The following is a 22,572-nucleotide window of genomic DNA, read 5'->3' as shown; positions in this document are numbered from 1 at the left end:
TGTCAACTAAGGAGGTACACTGGAAAAACTTGTTGAGCCTTCAGGACTTGTCAAGCATAATGAGAGTTTCCTGACAGGTTTTCTCAGGTGATGTTTGCTCACTGGGAGCCCGTGTCCTCCTGAGAACACCTGAACAGGTGTGTGAGAGAGTATGTCAACCGTAATATTACAAAGCTACGAGAATACTTTTTGTGTGCAAAAAAAACAAACAAAAAACTTTATTCAACAATTCGTCTCTTCTGAGTCACCCTAGCGCCATTTTGGAGAATATCCACTGAACGCAAACAGCGTATGTTGTTCTGTGTCAGCCGCACCACACGCATACGTGCCTTGCTGTCTATGGGAGGGTCAGAGAGCTGTCAGAATGCATCAAAAATATCTTAATATGTGTTCTGAAGATGAACGGAGGACTTAAGGGTTTGGAACGTCATGAGGGTGAGTAATTAATGACAGAATTTTCATTTTTGGGTGAACTAACCCTTTAAGAGTGAGTCGAACTGAATTTAGCTAAACCAATGTTATGCTCAGCAGTAATGCAAACAGTGTTTATTTGAAGGGAAGAGCTGAAGTCAGCACGTACCTGTCCACAGTTTTTGCACGCAATGACTCCATTGGTCTCATAGTCCAGGAGTCTCTCCTGTAGTGATGCATTCTCTCGGACTGTAAACAGCTTACTGCAGACATCAACAACATTTATTTTTACTGATTTATTACAGTCTTCACCACCATCATTATGCACGATAAACATCATGTACAAACATAAGTGTACATATTTCTGAATTTTCTGTGAAGGCAAAACAAAAGTATTTGTAACTGGGTTTTTACCTAAATTGCGGAGTGACATTGACATGGTGCATGTTCTCAATCTTCTCAATGTCTTCTCCAGAGCACACAAACACAATGCACTGCCTGCAGCTCAGGCTGATTTTAGATGGCGGTTCCTTCATCATTCCCTTCTGCTGTTTCTTCTTTATCTTCACCTTCTCCTCCATTATGGCCTGCATCTGAAACTCTCTGATCTACACGAAACCAAATATTGTTTCTTTTAAGTGTACACTTGGTATAGTGGAGTGTATTTTTTGAAGTAGATACTCACTTTCTTCTCGTAGTCGGCTCGATTCATCTTGCACACTTTGGCGATGGCCTTGCTCATCATTTTCTCCCGGTATTCGTTAACACTCTCTCTCTCTGCCACCCCAGATCCTGCCTCCGCCACCAGCGTGTAACTACTGTCCTCTGCTCTTCCTCGACCACGGGCCTGCAGAGAGGGGAAAACAGCACTTCTTACATCATTCATGTTGATCACAGATACTTCAGCATGATAACACAACCTCAAACACAAGCATGACATCAGCAGTGTTCAAATCATACAGTAAGTCTCTGATGGCTTTATTTGCCAAGTAAGTAGTGACAAACTGATAAATTAGACACTAGGCTGAATCCCTGAATCCCTGAATTTTAAAATTGTTTAAAAGTTTGGGGTCAGTGGGATTTAAAAAAAAAAGAAATTAATACTTTTATTCAGCATGTATGCATTAAATTGATCAAAAGTGACAGTAAAGACATTTATATTGTTACAAAGAATTTAAAATTCAAATAAATGCTGTTCTTTTTACACTATTTTCATCAAAGAATCCTGGAAAAAAAATGTTTCAGTTTCAAAATCAGTTTCCATAAAAATATGCAGCAGCACAACTGTTTTTTCATTGATAATAATCAGAAATGTTTCTTGAGCAGCAAATCAGCATATTAGAATGATTTCTGAAGGATCATGTGAGACTGGAGTAATGATGCTGAAAATTCAGCTTTGCATCCCAGGAGTAAATTATATTTTAAAATATATAAATATAAAAAAACTGCTATTTTAAAATGAAATACTATTTCACAATATTACTGTTTTTACTGTATTTATAATCAAATAAATGCAGCCTTGGCAAGCATAAGAGACTAACGTCAAAACCTTTTTTTGTGAATTTGGAGTAAATGTTGAATCAAATAATGAATAAGCATCATTAAATTATTAAATTTAAATGCATGATTTGCTATAAATAAATTGTATTATACCTATATATACAAGAGCAATATATCGGCCACACTTTGTATTTGCATTGGCCATTAAAAAAATCCCCTATGAGTAAACCAGTATTAAAGGTATAGTTCACCCAAAAATGAATATTCTGTCATTAATTACTCACCCTCATGTCGTTCCAAACCTGTAAGACCTTCGCTCATCTTCGGAACACAAATTAAGATATTTTTTATGAATTCCGAGAGATCTCTGACTCTGACCATCCCATAGACAGCAAGGATCCTAACACGATCAAGGTCCAGAAACGTAGCAAGGACATCGTTAAAATAATCCATGTGCCCTCAGTGGTTCAACCGTAATTTTACGAAGCTACGAGAATACTTTTTGTGTGCAAAGAAAACAAAAATAATGACTTTATTCAACAATTTGTCTCCTCCACGTCAGCTATAGCGCCATTTTGGAGAGTATCACATAAACAATGTATGCTCTTCTGTGTCAGCAGCACCATACGTGGATACGTTGTTTACGCTTTGATCTGAACGAAAACAACATATCCACGTACATATGTTGCATATGTTGTTTACGTATGTGATACGCTCCAAAATGGCACTATAGGGTGATACATTTCTGAGCCTTGATCGTGGATCCTTGCGGTCTATTAATTAATGACAAAATTTTCATTTTTGGGTGAACTATCCCTTTAAGAAGTATGCATATACTTTGTCATTCATGAGATAACATTTCATGTATTATGTACTACATGGTCCATATATATTTGGACACAGGCACAATTTTTTATCATTTTAGGTGCTGACAACAACATATTCAAGTTACTTGAATTTCAGGGTATTCTCATCAAAATTGGAGGAAAGGTTAAGGAATTACAGCTCTTTAATATGTACCTCCCCCCTTTTTCAAGGGACCATAAATAATTGGACAATTGACTCAAAAGCTGTTTCATGGACAGGCGTGGGCTATTCTTTCATTATTTCTACATCAATTAAGCAGGTAAAAGGTCTGGAGTTGATTCTAAGTGTGTCATTTGCATTTGGAAGCTGTTGCTCTGAACCCATATCATGCAGTCAAAGGAGCTCTCCATACAAGTGAAACAGACTATTGTTAGGCTTCAAAAACAAAATAAATCCATCAGACAGATAGTAGGAACATTCGGAGAGGCCAAATCAACAGTTTGGTACATTCTGAGAAAAAAGAACACACTGGTGAGCACAGCAACAAAAAAGGCCTGGACGTCCACAGAAGACAACAGTGGTGGATGATTGGATGATCCTCTCCATGGTAAAGAAAAACCCTTTCACAGCATCCAGCCAAGAGAAGAACACTCTCCAGGAGGCAGGCATGTCACTGTGAAAGTCTACAATCAAGAGAAGACTTCACGAGAACAAATGCAGAGGGTTCACCACAAGGTGCAAACAAGGCCAGATTAGACTTTGCCAAAAAACATCTAAAAAGCCAGACCACTTCTGGAAGAGCATTCTTTGGAAATTAAGATGTATAAAAAAAGTATGGAGAAGGCTTGGAACAGCTCATGATCCAAAGCATACAACATCATCTGCGGAGCAGTGTTATGGCATGGGCATGCATGGCTTCCAGTGGCACTGGGTTACTGTTGTTTATTGATGATGTAACGGAAGACAGAATAATTCTTAAGTGTATAGGGATATACTCTCTGCCTGGATTGTCAAATGGAGCAAAGTTGATTGGGCGGTGCTTCATAGTGCAAATGGATGATGAACCAAAACATACAGCAAAAGCAACCCAGGAGTTTTTGTAGGTAAAAAAAGTGGAATATTCTGCAATGGCCAATCAAATGGTCAATCTCCTGATCTCAACATTTAACTTGCTGAAGACCCACAAACAAACAACTGAAGTCAGCTGCAGTAAAGGCCTGGCAAAGCATCACAAAGGAGGAAACCCAGTCTCTGGCGATGTCCATGAGTTCCAGACTTAAGGCAGTCATTGCCTGCAAAGGTTTCTCAACAAAATATAATTTTTTTTATTCATGATTATATTTATTTGTCCAATTACATTTGAGCCTGTGAAAATGGGGGGACTGTGTATAAAAATGGTTGTAATTCCTAAGCATTTTATGTTATATTTTTGTTCAACCCCTTGAATTAAAGCTTAAAGTCTGCACTTCAGTTTCATCTTCATTGTTTTATTTTATTTATTTACTTCATTGTTTTACTTCATTGTTTTATTTTTATAAATAAAATATTATTTATTTTATTTTATTCTGTTCTGGTGGCATACAGAGCTGAAATTATGAAAATTGTGTCAGTGTCCAAATATATATGGACCTGACTGTATATTGTACTATAGTACATAGTACTATATTGTGTGTAAACAAGTGTATCTGGCCTCATAGTGACCTTGTTTCTGTTGGGTAACTATACAGGAAATCACTACATTGAGTTTTTCATTTGATAATGGCTATTTTAAATTGGTATTAGCAGTTGGCCTATTACTTATGAAAACGATGAACACAGACTTTAGCTATAGAATGCTTAAACTGAATGTTGAAAACTTTTAGTTAGGCTCCTGTTACACATTTAAGTGCTGCAGATGTGAGACGTATGAAACCGGCCCGAGAGCCATATGGCATCTAAAGTAAATAATAAACAAAAAACTACAAGCCCTTAGAAACAGGCCAGAAAGTGTAGCATCATGTTGAGCAATAATCTAAAATCACACCTGAATCATGGCGATCTCATTGGTCACAAGGCAATAGCGTATGACGAAATTACATTCGGCGATGTCCAAACCCTCTTCTGCTACAGTGGTGGCTATTAGCAGATTGATTTGGCCGTCACGAAACTTGTTCAGCACGTCTTTCTGCTCTGCCTGTAAATGGCAGGACAGTATTTTATTAAAATCGATATTATGCCACTAATGCAACCTGGAACAATCATTTAAATGAATGCAGACACATTAGTTCCTGAGTTTGAGAGTGACTTACAGCAGTCATCGGTTTCACCACGCTCTGATCTCCTCCACCGATCAGATAGCTGGCACTGACTCCCACTTCATCAAACTTGGGGTTTTCTTGAATCCACTGGCAGAGAGCGATGGCGCTGAGGCGGGTCCGGGTGAATATGATGCCTCTCGCGCTCTCTCTGGTGCTGAATTCCTTCAGGATGTTGGTTTTCAGCTGGGCCAGATTGTTGTTTTCATACTGCGGCTTTCCCATCAACTCCTGCAGCTTTGCTTTATTGTCTGTTGAGTATTAAGAGAAACCGATACAAACAGTAAATCAGCATTACCCAACAAGATGTTTAGCATGTCTGGACACATTTTAAAGGGATTTTTTTTTTATCCAAAACAGTGTTGTTTTAGTATTATTTTGAATAGCTTTTCAGTTATTTCCAGTTGAATGTTTTCAAATTTAATTTAATTTTAACTGAGTAATTTTATTATGTGCTTTTGTAATTTTTTATTGAGCTTGAATATTATTGTTAACTAAAAAAAATAAAATTCATTACTTAAAATGAATATAAAATAAAATCAAACTTATTTTATTTCAGATAGTACTTTCAGTAACATTTCTCATTTTTGTTTAAGTACTAGTACTAAAGTACTAAAATGGAATAAACTAAAAACTAAAACTTAATTAAAAAAACAAAACACTATACAGATATAAAAAATAACAAACTAAAACTAATAAAAATTACAAAAACAACTAAATTACCAAAACTTTTACTAAAATTAAAATGAAAACAGAAAATATAAAAAATAAAACAATTCAAAATAACAAAAACTATAATAGGATATACTAAAAGAACACTGCTTAACAATATCAATAATGCTCCAAAAATAAAAAAAGTCATAATTTGCTCACTCCCATGTTGTTCCCATGCTTGTTTGTTAGTATAAAGCATCATCCACTTTCATCAAAAGTGCTCAGATATTACTGAACATCTCCTGTTGCATCTCACGGAATGAAAAAAATAATACAGGATTGGAACAAAATGAGTAAATGATGATAAATATTCTGCTTGGCTCCATGCATTTTTATTTTATTAACAGCTTAAGTAATCGCTGGAGCCCCATAAAAGACTATTTCCACTATATTCCAGAGAGCATTGCGTCTGTTTTTATGATACCTTTGAACAAAGTGAAGAGGAATCGCTCAGTGTCTGTGATTGTAACAGTGCCTTCCTCATCGGGGCTGGATTTGGTCTTGAGCTCTTCGTTGTGATATTTGTCGAGGAAGCGGAAGGCATCTGACATGCGTATGGTGTTGCTCTGATGAAGAGCCTCGTTGTATTGGCGGAGATGTTCGGCGCACACGCGCACCTTCTGATTCTCCTCCTTAGCAGCTGGTGAACAACACAGACAGTCGATATTTATAAAGAGTTCAACAATATAACTCCTGGGGTAGTCCACTCATTGGACTATTAAATAAAGTATTTAGTGTATCCATAATTGCAAGTAAAAATCCCATTCTTTTTCTCCACAGAGAAAAAGTAGCAATAATACACATTTAAAACAGGCTTACCATGAATTCTGAAGTTATGCAATTTCAACGTAATTTTTAAGCAATCAGGTTTAAGTTACATCATTTGCAGTGCATCATGAGATGAGTAGTTAATACACTTGTCTTGTTCGCTTGTTTTCCCCCCCAGTTTTTACTTATTTTTGTGTAAAATACTTTAATGTTGGGATTTGTCTCAGAGCTGATTGGTTTGGGTAAATATTTCTTACAAATATCTATGGTGAAATTGAAAAAAAAAAAACCTTATTGTTAACTACTTGGGGGGGGATATTACCGTATTGGCTAGACCCTGAATATAAGACGACCGTGTTTTTTCAGATGTATTTCCAAGAAAAAAACATCGTCTTATATTTGGGTCAATACGGTAACTGACATAAAATTCAATATAAAAAACTTAAACTTATTTTATTTCAGCTAGCTGTCAAGGTAGCATTTTTAATTTTGACTTGTCAAAGTCTAGACCTTAAATATAAGATGACCGCGTTTTTTTCAGATGTATTTCCAAGAAAAAAACATCGTCTTATATTTGGGTCAATACTGTAACTGACATAAAATTCAATATAAAAAACTTAAACTTATTTTATTTCAGCTAGCTGTCAAGGTACCATTTTTAATTTTGACTTGACTTAATTTGAAGTACTAAAATAACTAACACTAAATAACCTAAAACCTAATTTAAATAAAAACCTAAAACCTATTTAAATAAAAAAATAAATATATAAATATAAATATATAAATAAAACTAAAAAAAGATAAAGATAAATAAAACAAAAAAAAAGACAACAAAATTACTAAAATTTTAAAGGGGTGGTTCAGTGTTTTTTTTCTAGGCTTGATTGTTTTAATGGGGAGCAGTCTAACATGTGTTAATGCTTAGTTTTTAAAAAAAATGCATTATTTTTCACATAATTTAACTTTATTCCACACAGCTCTGTCCCTTCTCTAAGAAATGTGCTGATCAATTTCCTGCTTTTATGAAGCCCCTCCCTCAGAAATAGGCGATGGGCTCTGATTGGCTAGCTAGCCCAGTGTGTTGTGATTGGCTAAACCGCCTCTAGTGCGTGTCTAATCACCCCGCCCCTCTACTCAGTGGCGTGTGCTCTGGTTGTATTGTAAACAAAGGCGTCGTTACTATCGCTTAGTTTGAGCCCGATTGAGAAGCAGAGGATATTAATGAAGAGGATTGTGCAGAACCTGTGCAAGCACGGCTTTTAGTGGTAGGCCTATGTTTTTTGTTTGTTGTTGTCTCATACTTTTAGATACGCTGTTATTTGTAAATGCTACTGCTTATGTTAGCTTTTAATGTACAGTTTTATCCTGATTAAAGCTTTAATACAGTATGGAAACTGTACGCGTGTCCATGTTTAACGCTTCTCATAGCTATGTGAAAATAAGTGTATAATTGTAACAGTTCATTGTTGGAGCTGAGCTGAATGAGAGAGAGAGAAAGAGAGAGAGAGAGAGAGAGAGAGCAGAGCAGGGGACGCGAGGAACAGTATTAAGAACCGCTGTTTTAGAACATTGATTTTGAAACTTGTGAATCCATTAGAATCGTTAGAAGACAGAATCGAGATTCATATAAGAATAGATTTTTACGTGCACCTCTAGTTTTCTCTTCCTCTTCTCTAAAGCAGCGCAGCAGCGCCTCGCCCCCTTTGCTGCCTTTTCCCGAGGGCGGGGTTTATCTGGGTTTGTGAAGTCACGAACCCGGGAAGTAACTTGTTGTAGTCCCTACCAGCCATTTTTGTAGGCGTTAAACTGCCAGAATTTTAAAAGACGATATCTCCGTTTGCATTGAACTTTCAGCTTCGTAACTTTGCAGATATTGTTTATGCTCAAACAGCAACATTACACACTAACTAACGTTAAAAAAGTGAAATCGCAATCAACCACCCCTTTAACTAAAGTTCACATAAAAACAGAAAATATAAAAATAAAATCTAATTCAAAATATTAACAAAAACGATAATAGTATATCAGTGATACAAAGGCTTTGAGCTCTGTAGAATACTGGTTAGTTATAACAAGTCTTTGAAGATGTTTTTTCTCCTCTATCATTTTGTATGACGACTGGACTACTGGAAGTTGAGAAACTTCTTTGGAATTCACACTGAAATAACAGTCTCTTCCTTTAAAAACAGGAAAGATACTTTGTTATTACTGTGGCTTATTGTGACACATTTTGCATGAGTGCATGACTATATGAAATTCTTATCATGACTTCCACAATATGGTGGTTAAATGGTAGTTGAATCATGGTTTCTACAAAGAAGGCAGGAGGCACAGGACGCACAAAGAGAAACCACATTTTAGTAAGAGCTTTGCAAAGATCCTCACCAACCACCAGGATTTTGTTCGTGGTTACTGGATTTTTGGAAGAAATATATGTATACAGTTAAACTTCATGTACAAATAAGTGTGTAAGACAAGCTCAAAATTAGTGTGAATACTTATACAAAGCACAGTATCTAGTTATTTAAATCTATAAAGAAGAGCAAACTAGAAAAATTGAGTGGTGTGGCTGGTTAGGAAAACTGTGTAACGTTACAGCTCATAAACGAAGGTTTGAGACTGTGTTTTTGTGGTGCCACCAGGAATTTGTATTTATGGAAATTTAATTGACGCCTTTAAAAATGTAATAATTTTTATGACGTTTTCCTGATATTTCCAGGTTTTTAATGACCCAGTAAACCTCCATATATCTGAATGTCTTTGTAAAAGGCAGTAAACTCACCGTTCTGCTCTTTCTGTACGACCCACTGTTCGTAATTTTGTGTGCCGGGCTCACAGAGTGGCTTCAGGTCAGCATGCTCGTGGATTTCATCCATTATCTTCTTGATCACGTCTCCAAACGGGTCCTTTAACATGCCATAGACAGGTTTTTATTGTCACTTTTTCAAATAATCCACATCTAAACTGAATATACTATTACAGTACAGTATGCATGCTTTCCCACTTTATAGTTGACAGACAAGAACTTTAAGTCTTTGTTATTGTATTGTTATTGTTTACACGGGCTTTTTCTAGAAATATCTAAACAGTTATTCTGTATGGTGTGTCATTTTTGTGCTACTAGTGGCACCAAAAAAGAATTGCAAAAGTCATTGACTATTTTTAAACAAGACTCGAGACTTTCTCACAAGACTATTTTCAAACAAATTTTTAAAGATAAACTTAAGAATGTTCTTAAGTGCAAATCTTACAGGAACACTCCACTATTTTTGAAAATAGGCTAATTTTCCAACTCCCCTAGAGTTAAACAGTTGAGTATTACCGTTTTCTAATCCATTCAGCCGATCTCCGGGTCTGGTGGTAGCACTTTTAGCTGTAGCTTAGCATAGATCATTGAATCTGATTAGACCGTTAGCATCTCGCTCAAAAATGACCAATTGGCTGAATGGATTCGAAAATGGTAAAACTCAACTGTTTAACTCTAGGGGAGTTGGAAAATTAGCCTATTTTCAAAAATAGTGGAGTGTTCGTTCCTTTAACAACATTCTTATTTTCTTAAGAATGTCTTTTTTTTTTTCTTAAGATGAAAATGACAGGCTTATCTGATTGTACTGCGGATCTAGACAAAGACTGGCTGATCAACTCAACGAAAACATCATATTTTCGATTAATGTATTAATAGTTATTTTTTTAAGAATTGTCTAGTGCATCTTTCTTGTGCTGTGTATGGCTGCTTTCACATGTGCTGAATGCTCCCGAAAGTTATGTCGTAATTTATATATTTAAAAAACAGTCCCAGTTTGACTAGTTAGTGAGTTGTTGCATAATGCTAACTTTGAATTCACCAAAAAGTCGCAATCATCATTGTTTACATTATTGATCATTACTCGTGCACATCCCTATATCATATGCATTAATATGTAGCTAGTGTAATGCTGTAATGCTTAATTACAACAGTTAATTTTAAACAACCCAATAAATTCATTAAATATGTTACCTTTGGGGATTTAAAGAAAGTTGGAGGTTATCCAAACTTTCGAAGGTTATTTACAATGATTAAAAAAACTCATTAAATTAAAAACTATCTTAAGAACATTCTTAAGAGAAAAGGTTAAGAAAATGTTATTATATTATTAATGTAGACATGCATAAAATGTATTGAAGGAGGAGTAATGGAATATAATGACAGTATTTTTTTTTATGATTAAGCTATAGCGTTTATGTGTTTATACTAAATAGAGTATTTAGTATAGTATTTAGACTACTGTTTTTCATACAAATACCTAGAAGCCATATTAAATTTTTACCATGGTATTGAGGTGCTATATTTGTGGTTTTAACTGTGATTATCATGATCTAAATGCATGCTACTATGGAAGACCAATGGTTAAAAAAACAACTCAAAACAGTCAGAATAATTCAATTTCACCATATAAAAATTAGATTGCTACAATTTTGACAGATATAACTAATTTTGATAATGAACATAAATCTACATCTGCATCCTAACTCAAGCTACTATCAAATGTATATTTCTAAGAGAATGTTATATTATTAATATTATCAGGCAACACAAACCTGTTTCTTGATTTGAAACAATATTACTCATTAGAACATGCAGAACTAAGAAATTATTTTTTTTCTATTAAGATACTTATTTTGTTGAGGAAAAATGACTGGAAAAGTGTAAAGAATTCAAAAACAAAGTTTTTGTCATGTTCTGACCATAAAGAATAGTTTAAAACTACAATTAACCATCTGGTTTTTACAACTTTCACATTGGAGTAAAAATCTGCCTTTAAACTTGAAAGAAATACAAATTTGACATTTATCGTGATAATTATAGATAACGACTGATATGAAAAACATCATCGTGATTATTTTTTGGCCGTATCACCCAGCCCTAGTTAGTTAGTTAGTTAGTTAGTTTGTTTATTCTTAAGAATGTTTTGTGAAAAATGTATTTCTTAACCTAAATTCCAAGAAGTTTGTAAGAAGTGCAGTTCTAAAAAAACAACAACTACAACAAAATAAAACCTTAAGTTCTCAAAGATTTTCTTTAAAAAAAATCTTTAAAATGTTCCTTTTTTTGACTTTGTTTGTTTGACTGTTCTTGCAGAAGCCTCACTGATGAAAAATTTATGTGAAACAACCCAATCAAATCATTTAACATCTTACCTTTGAGGATTTAATGCAAGTTGGAGGTTTTCCTAACTTTACAAATTTATTTATGATGATATTTAAGAAGATTCTTTTTTAAAGGTTGAATTCTTCTCAAGTTTTGACTTAAGAACAATTGTAAGAAAAAAGATAAGAACATTCTTAAAGGGATAGTTCACCCAAAAATGAAAATTCTAACCAAACAATTGATGGACCCCACTGACTTCCATAATACGGGGCGGGGGTGGGGGGTACTATAAAAGACATTGGGGTCCATCAACTGTTTGGTTACCAACAGTCTTCAAAATATTCTTCAAAGAAATTCATACACATTTGAAACAACTTGAGCGTTGAATTTTCATTTACTTAAAGCAGTATTTCAGGAGTATAAACTATTCATAACCCAAAAATGAACATTTTGTCATCGTTCAGTTTCTTTCTTATGTTGAACACAAAAGAAGATATTTTGAAGAATTTTGAAGAACCAAACAGTTGTTGGTCCCCATTGACTTCCATAGTAGGGAAAGAAATACTATGAAATTCAATGGGGATCAACTTTTTGATTACCAGCATTCTTCAAAATATCTTATTTTATGTTCAACATAAGAAAGAAACTTATACAGGTTTGGAATGACATGAGGGTGAGTAAATGATGACAACATTTTCATTTTTGAGTGAACTATTCCTTTAAGTAAGAAAAAAAATAAGCAGTTGAGAAGAATTTTATTCTTTTTTATATTCTTTTTATTCTTACTCTCATCCCAAACTAGTGGTGCAGAAATGACACACAAGTTTATTCGATGACACACATTAAGTGGAATTACCTCCTTCCTCTCTTCTGCTCTTGCAATCCTTTTGTATGGTGTTTTGGCCTCCTCTTCTTCGAAAGTCTTTGTTTTTATTGTGAAGGCGTCCAAGTTTGCACAGATCTGTAATGAATCAAAAATAATGAGACACATACTGTTGAACTCACAGCTCCAGTTTAGAGATAGCTAACACACAAACTGTGAAACGATCAATATGAACTGACATTGAACGAATGAATAGCATTTACAAATAGCAAAACGTTATATATTGTCATTTGATTCTTGACATCAGTTAGAATCACTCATTTTGACTCATTTAGTAAAATATCCAGTTTACAGGAGTCATTTGATTGTGAATCAGACTACATTGGCTGGGTTTGTTGTTTCACTTCGTTGGACAAATGCAGATGTATTTAAGAACTGTCAATGTCTTGAAAAATCATGCGTTTTTAAAAGAAACCAATTCCCATTTCTTAACTTTGATTTCTAGTACTGAGAAACCAAGGCTAAAGAGTTTCTCTTGGCACTTTGGTGACGTTGTCATAAAGATTCATGGTAAAACAGGCCAGCAGAGTAATAATGTGATGCAGGGTCCTGACTGGAGAGGCATGAAAGGCATGCGGAGGTTTATGGCTGCCTCCAGCACAGGGGCCACGCAGAACATTGGAAACAGCTTTGCGGTGGAGAAAACAGTAAGAGATGTGGGAGAGAAGGGTGTGTGTGTGTGTGTGCAAAAGTCAGATTACAAAAAAACACTTAGGGAAGATTTGGTTTGTTGATTTGAGAGAAGAAGGAAAAAAACTTGAAGTAAAGCAGAATGTAGAAATTGTGTATTATAGAGTGTGTGTATGTGTATTCGCTAACATATGGATTTGCTCAGCCTTGTTCTCATAACATGTAACATGCACATTGCTGGTAGGCATGGGAGTTGTAGACTTTAACAATTTGCTTCCGCTTAATGATTCCAGTTCCTTAACAGTTCCATTCAAGAACTAAAGGCTGGAATACACTACACGGCGTTTAAAATCCGAACAGAATTCAAAAGCTAGGCATCATACACTAAACGACTGAGAATCATACACTACCAGACTTCATTAAAATCATTCCCATAACAACAGACTCACGCAGATCTGAAAAAATCGGGAGTATTCCAGCCTTTAGGTTCTTGTGGTAATTTAAAGGAACGAACTAACTATAACAATACTTTTACAGCATTTATTAATCTTAATGTTAATATCAACATTCACGAGTACATTAGTTAATGCACTGTAAACTAACATGAACATGAAAATTGTATTAACTAACATTAACAAAGGTTAATAAATGCTGTTGAAATATATTGTTCATTGTTAGCAAATGACTTCAAAGTCACCAAAGCTGCATTTATTTGATGAAAAATACAGTAAAAGCAGAAAATATTATTGCAATTTAAAATAAATGTTTTCTATTTGAATATATTTTAAAAAGTAATTGATTCCTGTGATCAAAGCTGAATTTTCAGCATCATTACTGCAGTCTTCAGTGTCACATGATCCTTCAGAAATCATTCTAATATCATTATCAATGTTGAAAACAGTTTTGTTGTTTCATAATTTTGTGAAAACTGTGATAAATTTGTTCCAGGAGGAATAGAAAGTTCAAAGCATTTTTTTTTTTTTAATCAGAAATCTTTCGTAATATTATAAATGTCTTTAATTCATCCTTGCTGAATAAAAGTATTAATTTCTTTTTTTGAGCAATAGAAAGATGTGTTGCCTGCACCATCACAACTCAAATAACTCATTTTTTGTCTTTGCTGTATCATTGTAGATAAGCAGAACAATGCAGAAGCTGAAGAAGCATTACCGGAAGCGAGCGTCGTTGTTACCTGGAGAATGTGTTCCTCCGCTCTCTGCTGGCTCATCGCTCCTCCCACACCAGGTGAGGCCGTCAGACCCAGAATCTGAGGGAGCGCAACTGGACTCTTCTCCTGCTTCTTCAGTAGCTGGTTCTGGTGTTTCTGTTTCAGGTAGCGAATCATGATGTGGTTATACACACCGCCCTTCTTCGTGTGATGGCATTCGTCAATAACCATTAGAGTGAACTCTGCAAGTATAGGAATTAAATCCGAATTGAAAATCCGAATCAGAAAGAGCTTTATTACCAAGGAATTTGTCTTGGTGACAGGGTGTCTTGGTGTGGATGGAAGCTCTCCAGTGCAGAAAAAAAGTACAGACATACATATAATTTAAGGTAGTAAAATGAAATATAACACTAATAATAAAGAGAATAGACAATAAATTAAAAATACGATAACTATTGACGATTTAGAGTACTGTACCAATTTATAGGACATTATTTAAATATTTAAATATTTAAAATTATTAATATACTTCGTGCAATATTTCTTAGTTTTAATTCAATACTACTTAATATTAGATTTTATCATTTATAGAATATTTAAACTATTCTTAATATTTAATATTTTAAATTATGAATGTACTTCATTTGAGATTTTATTGTGTGAAATCCGAGTTTAATGGCGAGACACTACAGGCAAAAGTATTGTTTTTTTCATGCACTGGTTAGTTTTGAGATTTAGGGCTATTTAGCATGCATAGCTTGTCTTCTTTCAGACTAGTGGAAGGAAAACATCCAAAATACTCATTTAATTGTTTGTTATTCACTTTATCTAATTGCAACTGTAGATTTCAATTATAATACATATTTTTTAAGGATGATTTCACAAAATTTGTTTTTCACTCCATTTCAGCAGCACTTACATACACCAAACTTTACAGTTTTATCATTTTCCCCCTTACAAATTTGTTTGGTGCAGCATTCTATATGTATATAGATATGCTTGGGCTGTTATATATATTAGTTGTTTGGGGTGGGGATAAATTAAACTCGATCTGCGAACTGCGAGGACGTCATAGTCGTGTTGGATTGTGGTCTATGGAGCGGCCTGAAGTGTGCATATGAAGCAGACTCGCTCCCTCAGTCAAAATCCAGGGGTCGAGGGTCTGTCCATATAAACTTCCCTCGTCCACTTCATGAAGTGGAACGCACTTCAAAATGGCAGCAGGGATTACCCCGAGGAGAAGTGCTTGGGGAAGTTCACGAGTGCATGTCTAAAAGTGAAGTGGAACGCAGCCTAGAGAAGATCACAGAGTGTGACAGCAGAAACATAACCTTGTCTAACAGGAAGTGAAGCGGAAAAGTGTCATTCCAAACCTGTATGATTTTGTTTTTATTCTGCGAGACACTGAGATTTTCTGCAGAATATCAGAGCTGCTCTTTTCCATAAAATCAAAGTGAACAAAATACTACAATACTACAGCAAAATATACAAAATAGTATTACAAAAGCACTGCAGTCCATATGACTTGTGTGCAGCATTCTAAACTTTTTGAAAAATTAAGTGACAAAAAAAACAACAAAATGAAATTATTACTCACTCATAAATCTGCCCTCTGCATTTGTTTTCAAATCTTAAATCTTAAACTTAAATTTGGGTTTAATTCCTCACATAAAGCTGTACTGATTTCAGAAGACTTTGAATATAGCGACAAGTCATATGGACAACTTTTAGGATTCTTTTGATATACTTGTGGTGCTTTTTGTCCATTTTGGAGCCTGAAAACAAGCTTTGACATTCTGTGAAATGTTTCTTTTTGTGTTTCATGGAAGAAAGTAAATCAAGCATGTTTGGAAAGACTAAAGACATTTTTGGGTTAATGTGTGACTTAAATGACCATTAAGTATCTGAAATGCATAAGATGTTTATAAATGTTTTTGAATGAAGTCTCTTCTGCTCACAAAGGCTGCAATTATTTGATAAGAAATAGAGTAAACCGTAATATTGTGAATAATTACAAATTTCGAGTAATTTTTTTTCCCATGTGAATGTATTGTAAAATGTAAATTATTGCTGTGATCATAGCTAAATAATTTCTTCAGTGTCACATGATCTTCAGAAATCACACTAACATGCTAATTTGCTACTCAAGAAACATTTCTAATTGAAAATCCGAATCAGAAAGAGCTTTATTACCAAGGAATTTGTCTTGGTGACAGGGTGTCTTGGTGTGGATGGAAGCTCTCCAGTGCAGAAAAAAAGTACAGACATACATATAATTTAAGGTAGTAAAATGAAATATAACACTAATAATAAAGAGAATAGACAATAAATTAAAAATACGATAACTATTGACGATTTAGAGTACTGTACCAATTTATAGGACATTATTTAAATATTTAAATATTTAAAATTATTAATATACTTCGTGCAATATTTCTTAGTTTTAATTCAATACTACTTAATATTAGATTTTATCATTTATAGAATATTTAAACTATTCTTAATATTTAATATTTTAAATTATGAATGTACTTCATTTGAGATTTTATTGTGTGAAATCCGAGTTTAATGGCGAGACACTACAGGCAAAAGTATTGTTTTTTTCATGCACTGGTTAGTTTTGAGATTTAGGGCTATTTAGCATGCATAGCTTGTCTTCTTTCAGACTAGTGGAAGGAAAACATCCAAAATACTCATTTAATTGTTTGTTATTCACTTTATCTAATTGCAACTGTAGATTTCAATTATAATACATATTTTTTAAGGATGATTTCACAAAATTTGTTTTTCACTCCATTTCAGCAGCACTTACATACACCAAACTTTACAGTTTTATTCCCATCTGTATTTTAAAGGTATTTACAGAACGGTTTGTTCCTATATCATTTGCCTGATTTTATACAGCATTTTGATGGTGGTTTTATGGAGTCCCCTCTGTAAAAAATCTTTCATTCTAATATGTTTATCCTATATTCAGATTTCCGTTCTGAAAATGTATGCAAATGAGTGCATATTTAATTGGCTAAAGTCTTATTTGCATATTTAAACATAACATGTCGGAAAACTTGTAATACAAATGAATTGTCTTAATCCACTTATTCATAGGGGGAAGTATAGTGATATCTGTTATCACCTGTAGTGTCTTGCCATAAAGGGATAGTTCATTCAAAAATAAAAATTCTGATCAAAAATTCATCATTTACATATTCCAGTTTCAAACCTATATGACTTTTTTGTCCATTAAACGTGTAAAAGAAGATATTTTGAGCAATGCTTTTAAATGTTTTTTTTTTCTCAGTGTTGTTTGGACTCAAGTTCTTCAGAACATCTTTTGTTTTCTCCGGAAGAAACTTGTACAGGTTCGGAACGACATGAGGGAGAGTCAGTGATGGCAGAATGTTTATTTTTGGCTCAAATTTCCTTCCATAATTGCAATTATTTGTATTTGTACCATTAATCGCCAGCTATAATTTACAAATTACTGTATATACAAACCCCCACGAACGTTCATATTCCTTACATACAAATAGCATTATTTTTTCTAGCATGTGTTTCTAATCATCAAAGGCGGGTGCTGTAAACCTCCAGTCCACTCTCACCGGCTCAGTTTACAGCCGTTTTTGTGCCGCCTTCCGGCGCTCCCAGGGGTCTCTGGGAGAAAAAAAAAAGAGCTAGTCTGCATTTCACACACTGACAAAGAGGCGGTGGGGTGATGGGGCCACGTTTTACAAATCAGACTTTAAAGGTGCTGTCTGTTTGGCCCCTCAGGGCTGGAGTGGGAGATGAAATGGAGCTCAGACTCTGAAAATGACAGCAAATCTCCACTGAATTTGATCAGCCAGACATGTGGTCGAAAATAATAATAATAAATTGTGGTGGCTTTAAAGGGTAAAAAAAAAAAAAAAAAGGTTTAAGAGTAAAAGGGGGGGGGGGGGGAATCAACAAACAGCATATGCCACAGAGGAGGAATCCCACCTTGCGGCGGACGCTGCCAGAGAGACTCATAGGAGAGCCGAATCTGCCAGCAAAGACTGATGGGGGAAAAACACTGTCACATGAAACCTCAGAGGAGGAGCTCTGGTCTCCTTTCAACCTCTAACAGAAGCCGAACCCATTCGACTGGACTCTGACTCTCTGAGAGTGTCGAAATGATGTTTGGAGAGAAGGAAAATGTGACCTACGTGATAATTTGATCCCGTCCTCGTCGCCGTTCTTGGCTTTGACCAAAGAGTTTTCCAGAATCTGTGCTGTGCAGATGATGATGTCGTTTTGCTCGATGATTTGTGGGAAGGAGATTTTGAGCTGCGAGGCTCCGCTGACCCGCTCCACTGAGTACTGGTGCTTCAGAAACCGCCCAAACTCGGCCTTGTAGTGCTGCTCGACCAGGGGAACCTGGAAAGATATCATATAGCATTATTAGGTTGCTAGGGTTTTCTGGTTGGTCGCTAGGGCATTGCATGACTTTTTTTGTGATATCACTTTAAATGGTCGTTTTGAGGAAGTGCTGAGTCGTATGTTTGCACCACACTTCTGCTGATATTTATACGTTTTATGAGCAGTTGAGCAGTTGAAGACATGATTCAGCAGGACAGAAAGTCCCTCTGCTGCTACAGCAAACAGTCGAAATCATCTAGTTTCTGTTTTTCTCTTTCAGAGGCCTGAAAAACTCTAGCTCAGTGCCTGTTGATCTAATCAGCCTGGGAAGTAAAGAATGTTATTGCTCAAAAGTTGCACGTTAATAGCTCAGAAGACTTGTCTTAGATGTTTCTCTTAAAATTCTAAGAATAAACACAAATGAGACAATTGTTGACAAACAGTGAGAGCTTAGAGCTGTAAAATTATTGTTAATACCAAGATCATTTGGTCTTCGAAGAACTGATGAGAAATAAATAACGTAAATAAATATAAATAAATAAAGATATTTAAAAAAAAATATATAATAATTTATAGATGCCAAGGTTGTTTGGCCTGCTAAGAATTTGATGAGAAATGTTTGATTTTTAATTAAATAAAATCGATATAAATATTTATTTTAATGAATGAAGATATTTAAATACATTTTAAAAAATTATAGATATCAAGATTGTTTGAAATTCTAAGAATTTGTTTTATTAAAATAAAATAAAATAAATATAAATATTTATTTCAAGAAATTAAATATTAAAATAAATAATTTATAGATTATTAGATAATTTATTAGAGAATTTATAGAATACCAAGATTATGTTGCCTTGTAAGAATTTGATGAGTAATGTGAGTTTTAATGAAATAAAATAAGTAAAATCAAATAAAATATTTGAACATTTTAAATAAATACATTTAAATAATAAATAAATAATTACATAAATAACAGATAACAAGATTATTCGGCCTTGTAAGAATTTGAAGAGAAATGTTTTGAGTTTTAATAAAATAAATAAAATAATTAACTATAAATATCAACTGAAATAAATAAAAATATTTAAATAAAGAATTTATTGATACCAATGTCATTTGGTCTTGTAAGAATTTGATGATAAATGTTTGAGTTTTAATGAAATAAATGAGATAAATAAATACTTGAACAAACAAACAAATAATTGATTGTTTGATACCAAGATCATTTGATCCTTTAAGTATTTGATGAGACATTTTTGGGGTTTAACAAAATAAATAAATAAAAATATTTAAATTCTTAAATAATTTAACAAAAAATAATAATACTATAGTTTACATTTTTGTTACTTACGATATTTTACTGTTTACAATATAGACACTATTATATGTTAGAGGTGAATTTGTTATATTTGTAGTAAATGAATGGCCGCGCAGCACCTTGTTGACCAAAACAACAACTTTCCCCGGTTGTCCCATCTGCCTCCTCCTCTCCAAATGTTCCTTAGTGATATACACAGCAACTCTGGTTTTCCCACTTCCTGTAGGGAGGCAGATGATGATGTTCTTTTCCTCCAGAGCTGGTCTCGCCACCTCCATCTGATAGTCACGCAGTACAATATCCCTCTTGCGTTCCTCTGAGGAAGAGAGAAAGAGAGGTGATTCTGTAATCAGACAGATGTGTTTGCCTGCAGCATCAGTGCAGAGGAGGTTGTGTGTCTCGGTGGTTCAGCTATTACAATTACAGCTGTGCTTTCTTTATCCCCTGCTAGTTAGAATAGCATTGCTGTTTATGAAGTCACCCACTCTAAAGCTCTGTAAGCCTGCTGTGAGTCTCACAAAACTTGAGAACATGTATAGGCAATATTTGAGTCAGCTGATGCGAGCTTGACTAATGTGACCTGCCAGAACTAACGCTTACGCTTGATTTAGTTTAATCTTACTTTTTGCTCATCATAACTGCAATGTGAGGAAGTTTATTTTATTTTATATAATAATTATATAATTTTATCTTATTCAAATATTTTATTAAAAGTGTTTATATGTGTCTTTATTACTGCTTCTATTTATATTTTACTGCTTCTATATTATATTTAAAGTGTGAAGTATACTTAAATTGTGTTTCCTTGATGTGGAAACATTGTGCTCTGCCAATATTAAATATGTGTTTAGTCTGTCATTTATGCCTAAATTTTAGTAAAATGTAAAAGTATTACATAATTAAAGCATTACAGTATTAAGAATCTAATGAAAATCAGTTTAGAAAATAATCATAATTATTAAAACTCAAAATTAAAACACATCGATGCATTACTGTAATTAATTGTAAATATGCTTAATTGTATCATCACAGTGCAAATATGTGATATCAAATATTTTTGATTATTTTACTGTAATATTTTACAATAAAATATATTTTAAAATATTTGATAATTAATTTGTGAAATATTGAATGAAGTACTTTGTTTAATATAAAGCTTTGAAAAAACGGCTAATTACTGTAAACAACATTTTTCTTTACCCACACAATATTTTTCTTTTGATTTTGTGATGAAATGTGACCTGAATATTTTTTTTTGTGAGATTCCCCATGTAAACATTATTTCATAGCCTCTAGCTCTCTGTAGTATTTAGACCGATCGAATGAATTAAAGTGGAAATTCCACATTATCCAAACACAAGGATGCAGATCTACACATCTATACATCTGTACGTGGTTTCACTTACAGAAAGGCAAAATTCAAAATAGGGTTACTAAAAGAGCCTATTTTGCTTCAGTCTGGGAGAACAGTTACCCTAAAAACACACAAGCTTGAGACTAAGCTTTTGGCAGAGGACAGATGAGCCGCTGAAGCAGGTCTGTGTGTTTTCATTCACGTGGCTTCATGTGGAAACTCAATGTTCTCTGCCAATATTAAACATTTGTTTAGTCTGTCAGCATCATCAGTCCAATTTCAGAGCTTTAAATTTTACATTTTATGAGTAAAACAGAGTCTCTGTGTTAAATATTATTTAAGAAATTGCATGGTGTGTTGTAAATTTTGTGTTTTGCAAATGTACGTTTCCAACAAGTTGCTATTCAAGGACTACGACAATCCCAGTGCCCAAATTCAGTTGCAACAAATTGGGTAGTTGCAACAAATTTAGCAACTAATAACATAAATGTTTTAATGCACACCTACAAAAAATATAGCTGTTCAGATTATAAATTCACTCCAAAAACCCAGGAGTGAATTTCAAACTTTCAGTTCCTTTGGTTTTCTGGATTATTTTATGGACTTTCATAATGCCAGTTTTGGATTTATTAGTAAAATGATGTCTGTGCTAAACATTACTTGAAGATACTTGGTGTCTGATCTTATACAAATATCTTCAAGTAATGTCAAGTCGCAGACCTTGTTTTACTCCATCTTTAAAAACTCAGTTATAAAAACCCAAATATAGTCCTGAAATCTAAGGAAAGAAATTAGAAATATTAATTTTATTTTTGACTTTTATTTTAATAGCAATTAAACAAAAATGTATAAATATTTTATGCAATTTTATATTTAAATTGTAAAGTATTTAATATACGGTATGTGCCAACACAAAAAAGAAATTAGAAATAATATTAATTAAATTAAATTTTCAATAAAATGAAGCCTATTAGACTTCTTTTAATAACAGTTAAGCACTCTTTTTTTAAAATAAAAACAAAATATAAAATATTTATTCATATTGTATGAAATTATAAAGTATATACCATGGTGTGTTGCCTTTCATTTGTACAGTATTCATTACAGTATTTCAGGGGGTATATGTGCTTAATTGTTATTAAATGATGCAACAAAAATCTTTAAACTCAAACCCTTGTGGTAGTTAAAGTAACTCGGTATGATCTTATATAAACGTCTTC

The 22,572-nt window shown here is 33.9% G+C and overlaps 1 protein-coding gene across 1 annotated transcript in view; it reads right to left on the bottom strand.

Moving 5' to 3' along the window:
* Positions 1 to 481: 481 nt before the first annotated feature.
* LOC107674760 (interferon-induced helicase C domain-containing protein 1) overlaps positions 482 to 22,572 on the bottom strand; it is a 32,955-nt gene continuing 10,864 nt past the window's right edge. The window contains exons 6-16 of the mRNA XM_016468852.1: positions 20,118 to 20,314; positions 18,485 to 18,695; positions 14,328 to 14,545; positions 12,479 to 12,583; positions 9,277 to 9,400; positions 6,151 to 6,366; positions 5,007 to 5,263; positions 4,742 to 4,891; positions 1,097 to 1,258; positions 826 to 1,019; positions 482 to 674 (exon numbers count right to left, since the gene is read on the bottom strand). Of these exons, the coding sequence (XP_016324338.1) occupies positions 482 to 674; positions 826 to 1,019; positions 1,097 to 1,258; positions 4,742 to 4,891; positions 5,007 to 5,263; positions 6,151 to 6,366; positions 9,277 to 9,400; positions 12,479 to 12,583; positions 14,328 to 14,545; positions 18,485 to 18,695; positions 20,118 to 20,314 (2,027 nt within the window). The remainder of the gene's footprint in view (positions 675 to 825; positions 1,020 to 1,096; positions 1,259 to 4,741; positions 4,892 to 5,006; positions 5,264 to 6,150; positions 6,367 to 9,276; positions 9,401 to 12,478; positions 12,584 to 14,327; positions 14,546 to 18,484; positions 18,696 to 20,117; positions 20,315 to 22,572) is intronic.

This window comes from Sinocyclocheilus anshuiensis, unplaced genomic scaffold (assembly GCF_001515605.1).
Source record: "Sinocyclocheilus anshuiensis isolate Anshui unplaced genomic scaffold, SAMN03320099.WGS_v1.1 scaffold680, whole genome shotgun sequence".
Taxonomy (NCBI): Eukaryota; Metazoa; Chordata; class Actinopteri; order Cypriniformes; family Cyprinidae; genus Sinocyclocheilus; species Sinocyclocheilus anshuiensis.
The sequence above is the reverse complement of the archived record's forward strand: the minus strand, read 5'-3'. Positions and strand labels throughout refer to the sequence as shown.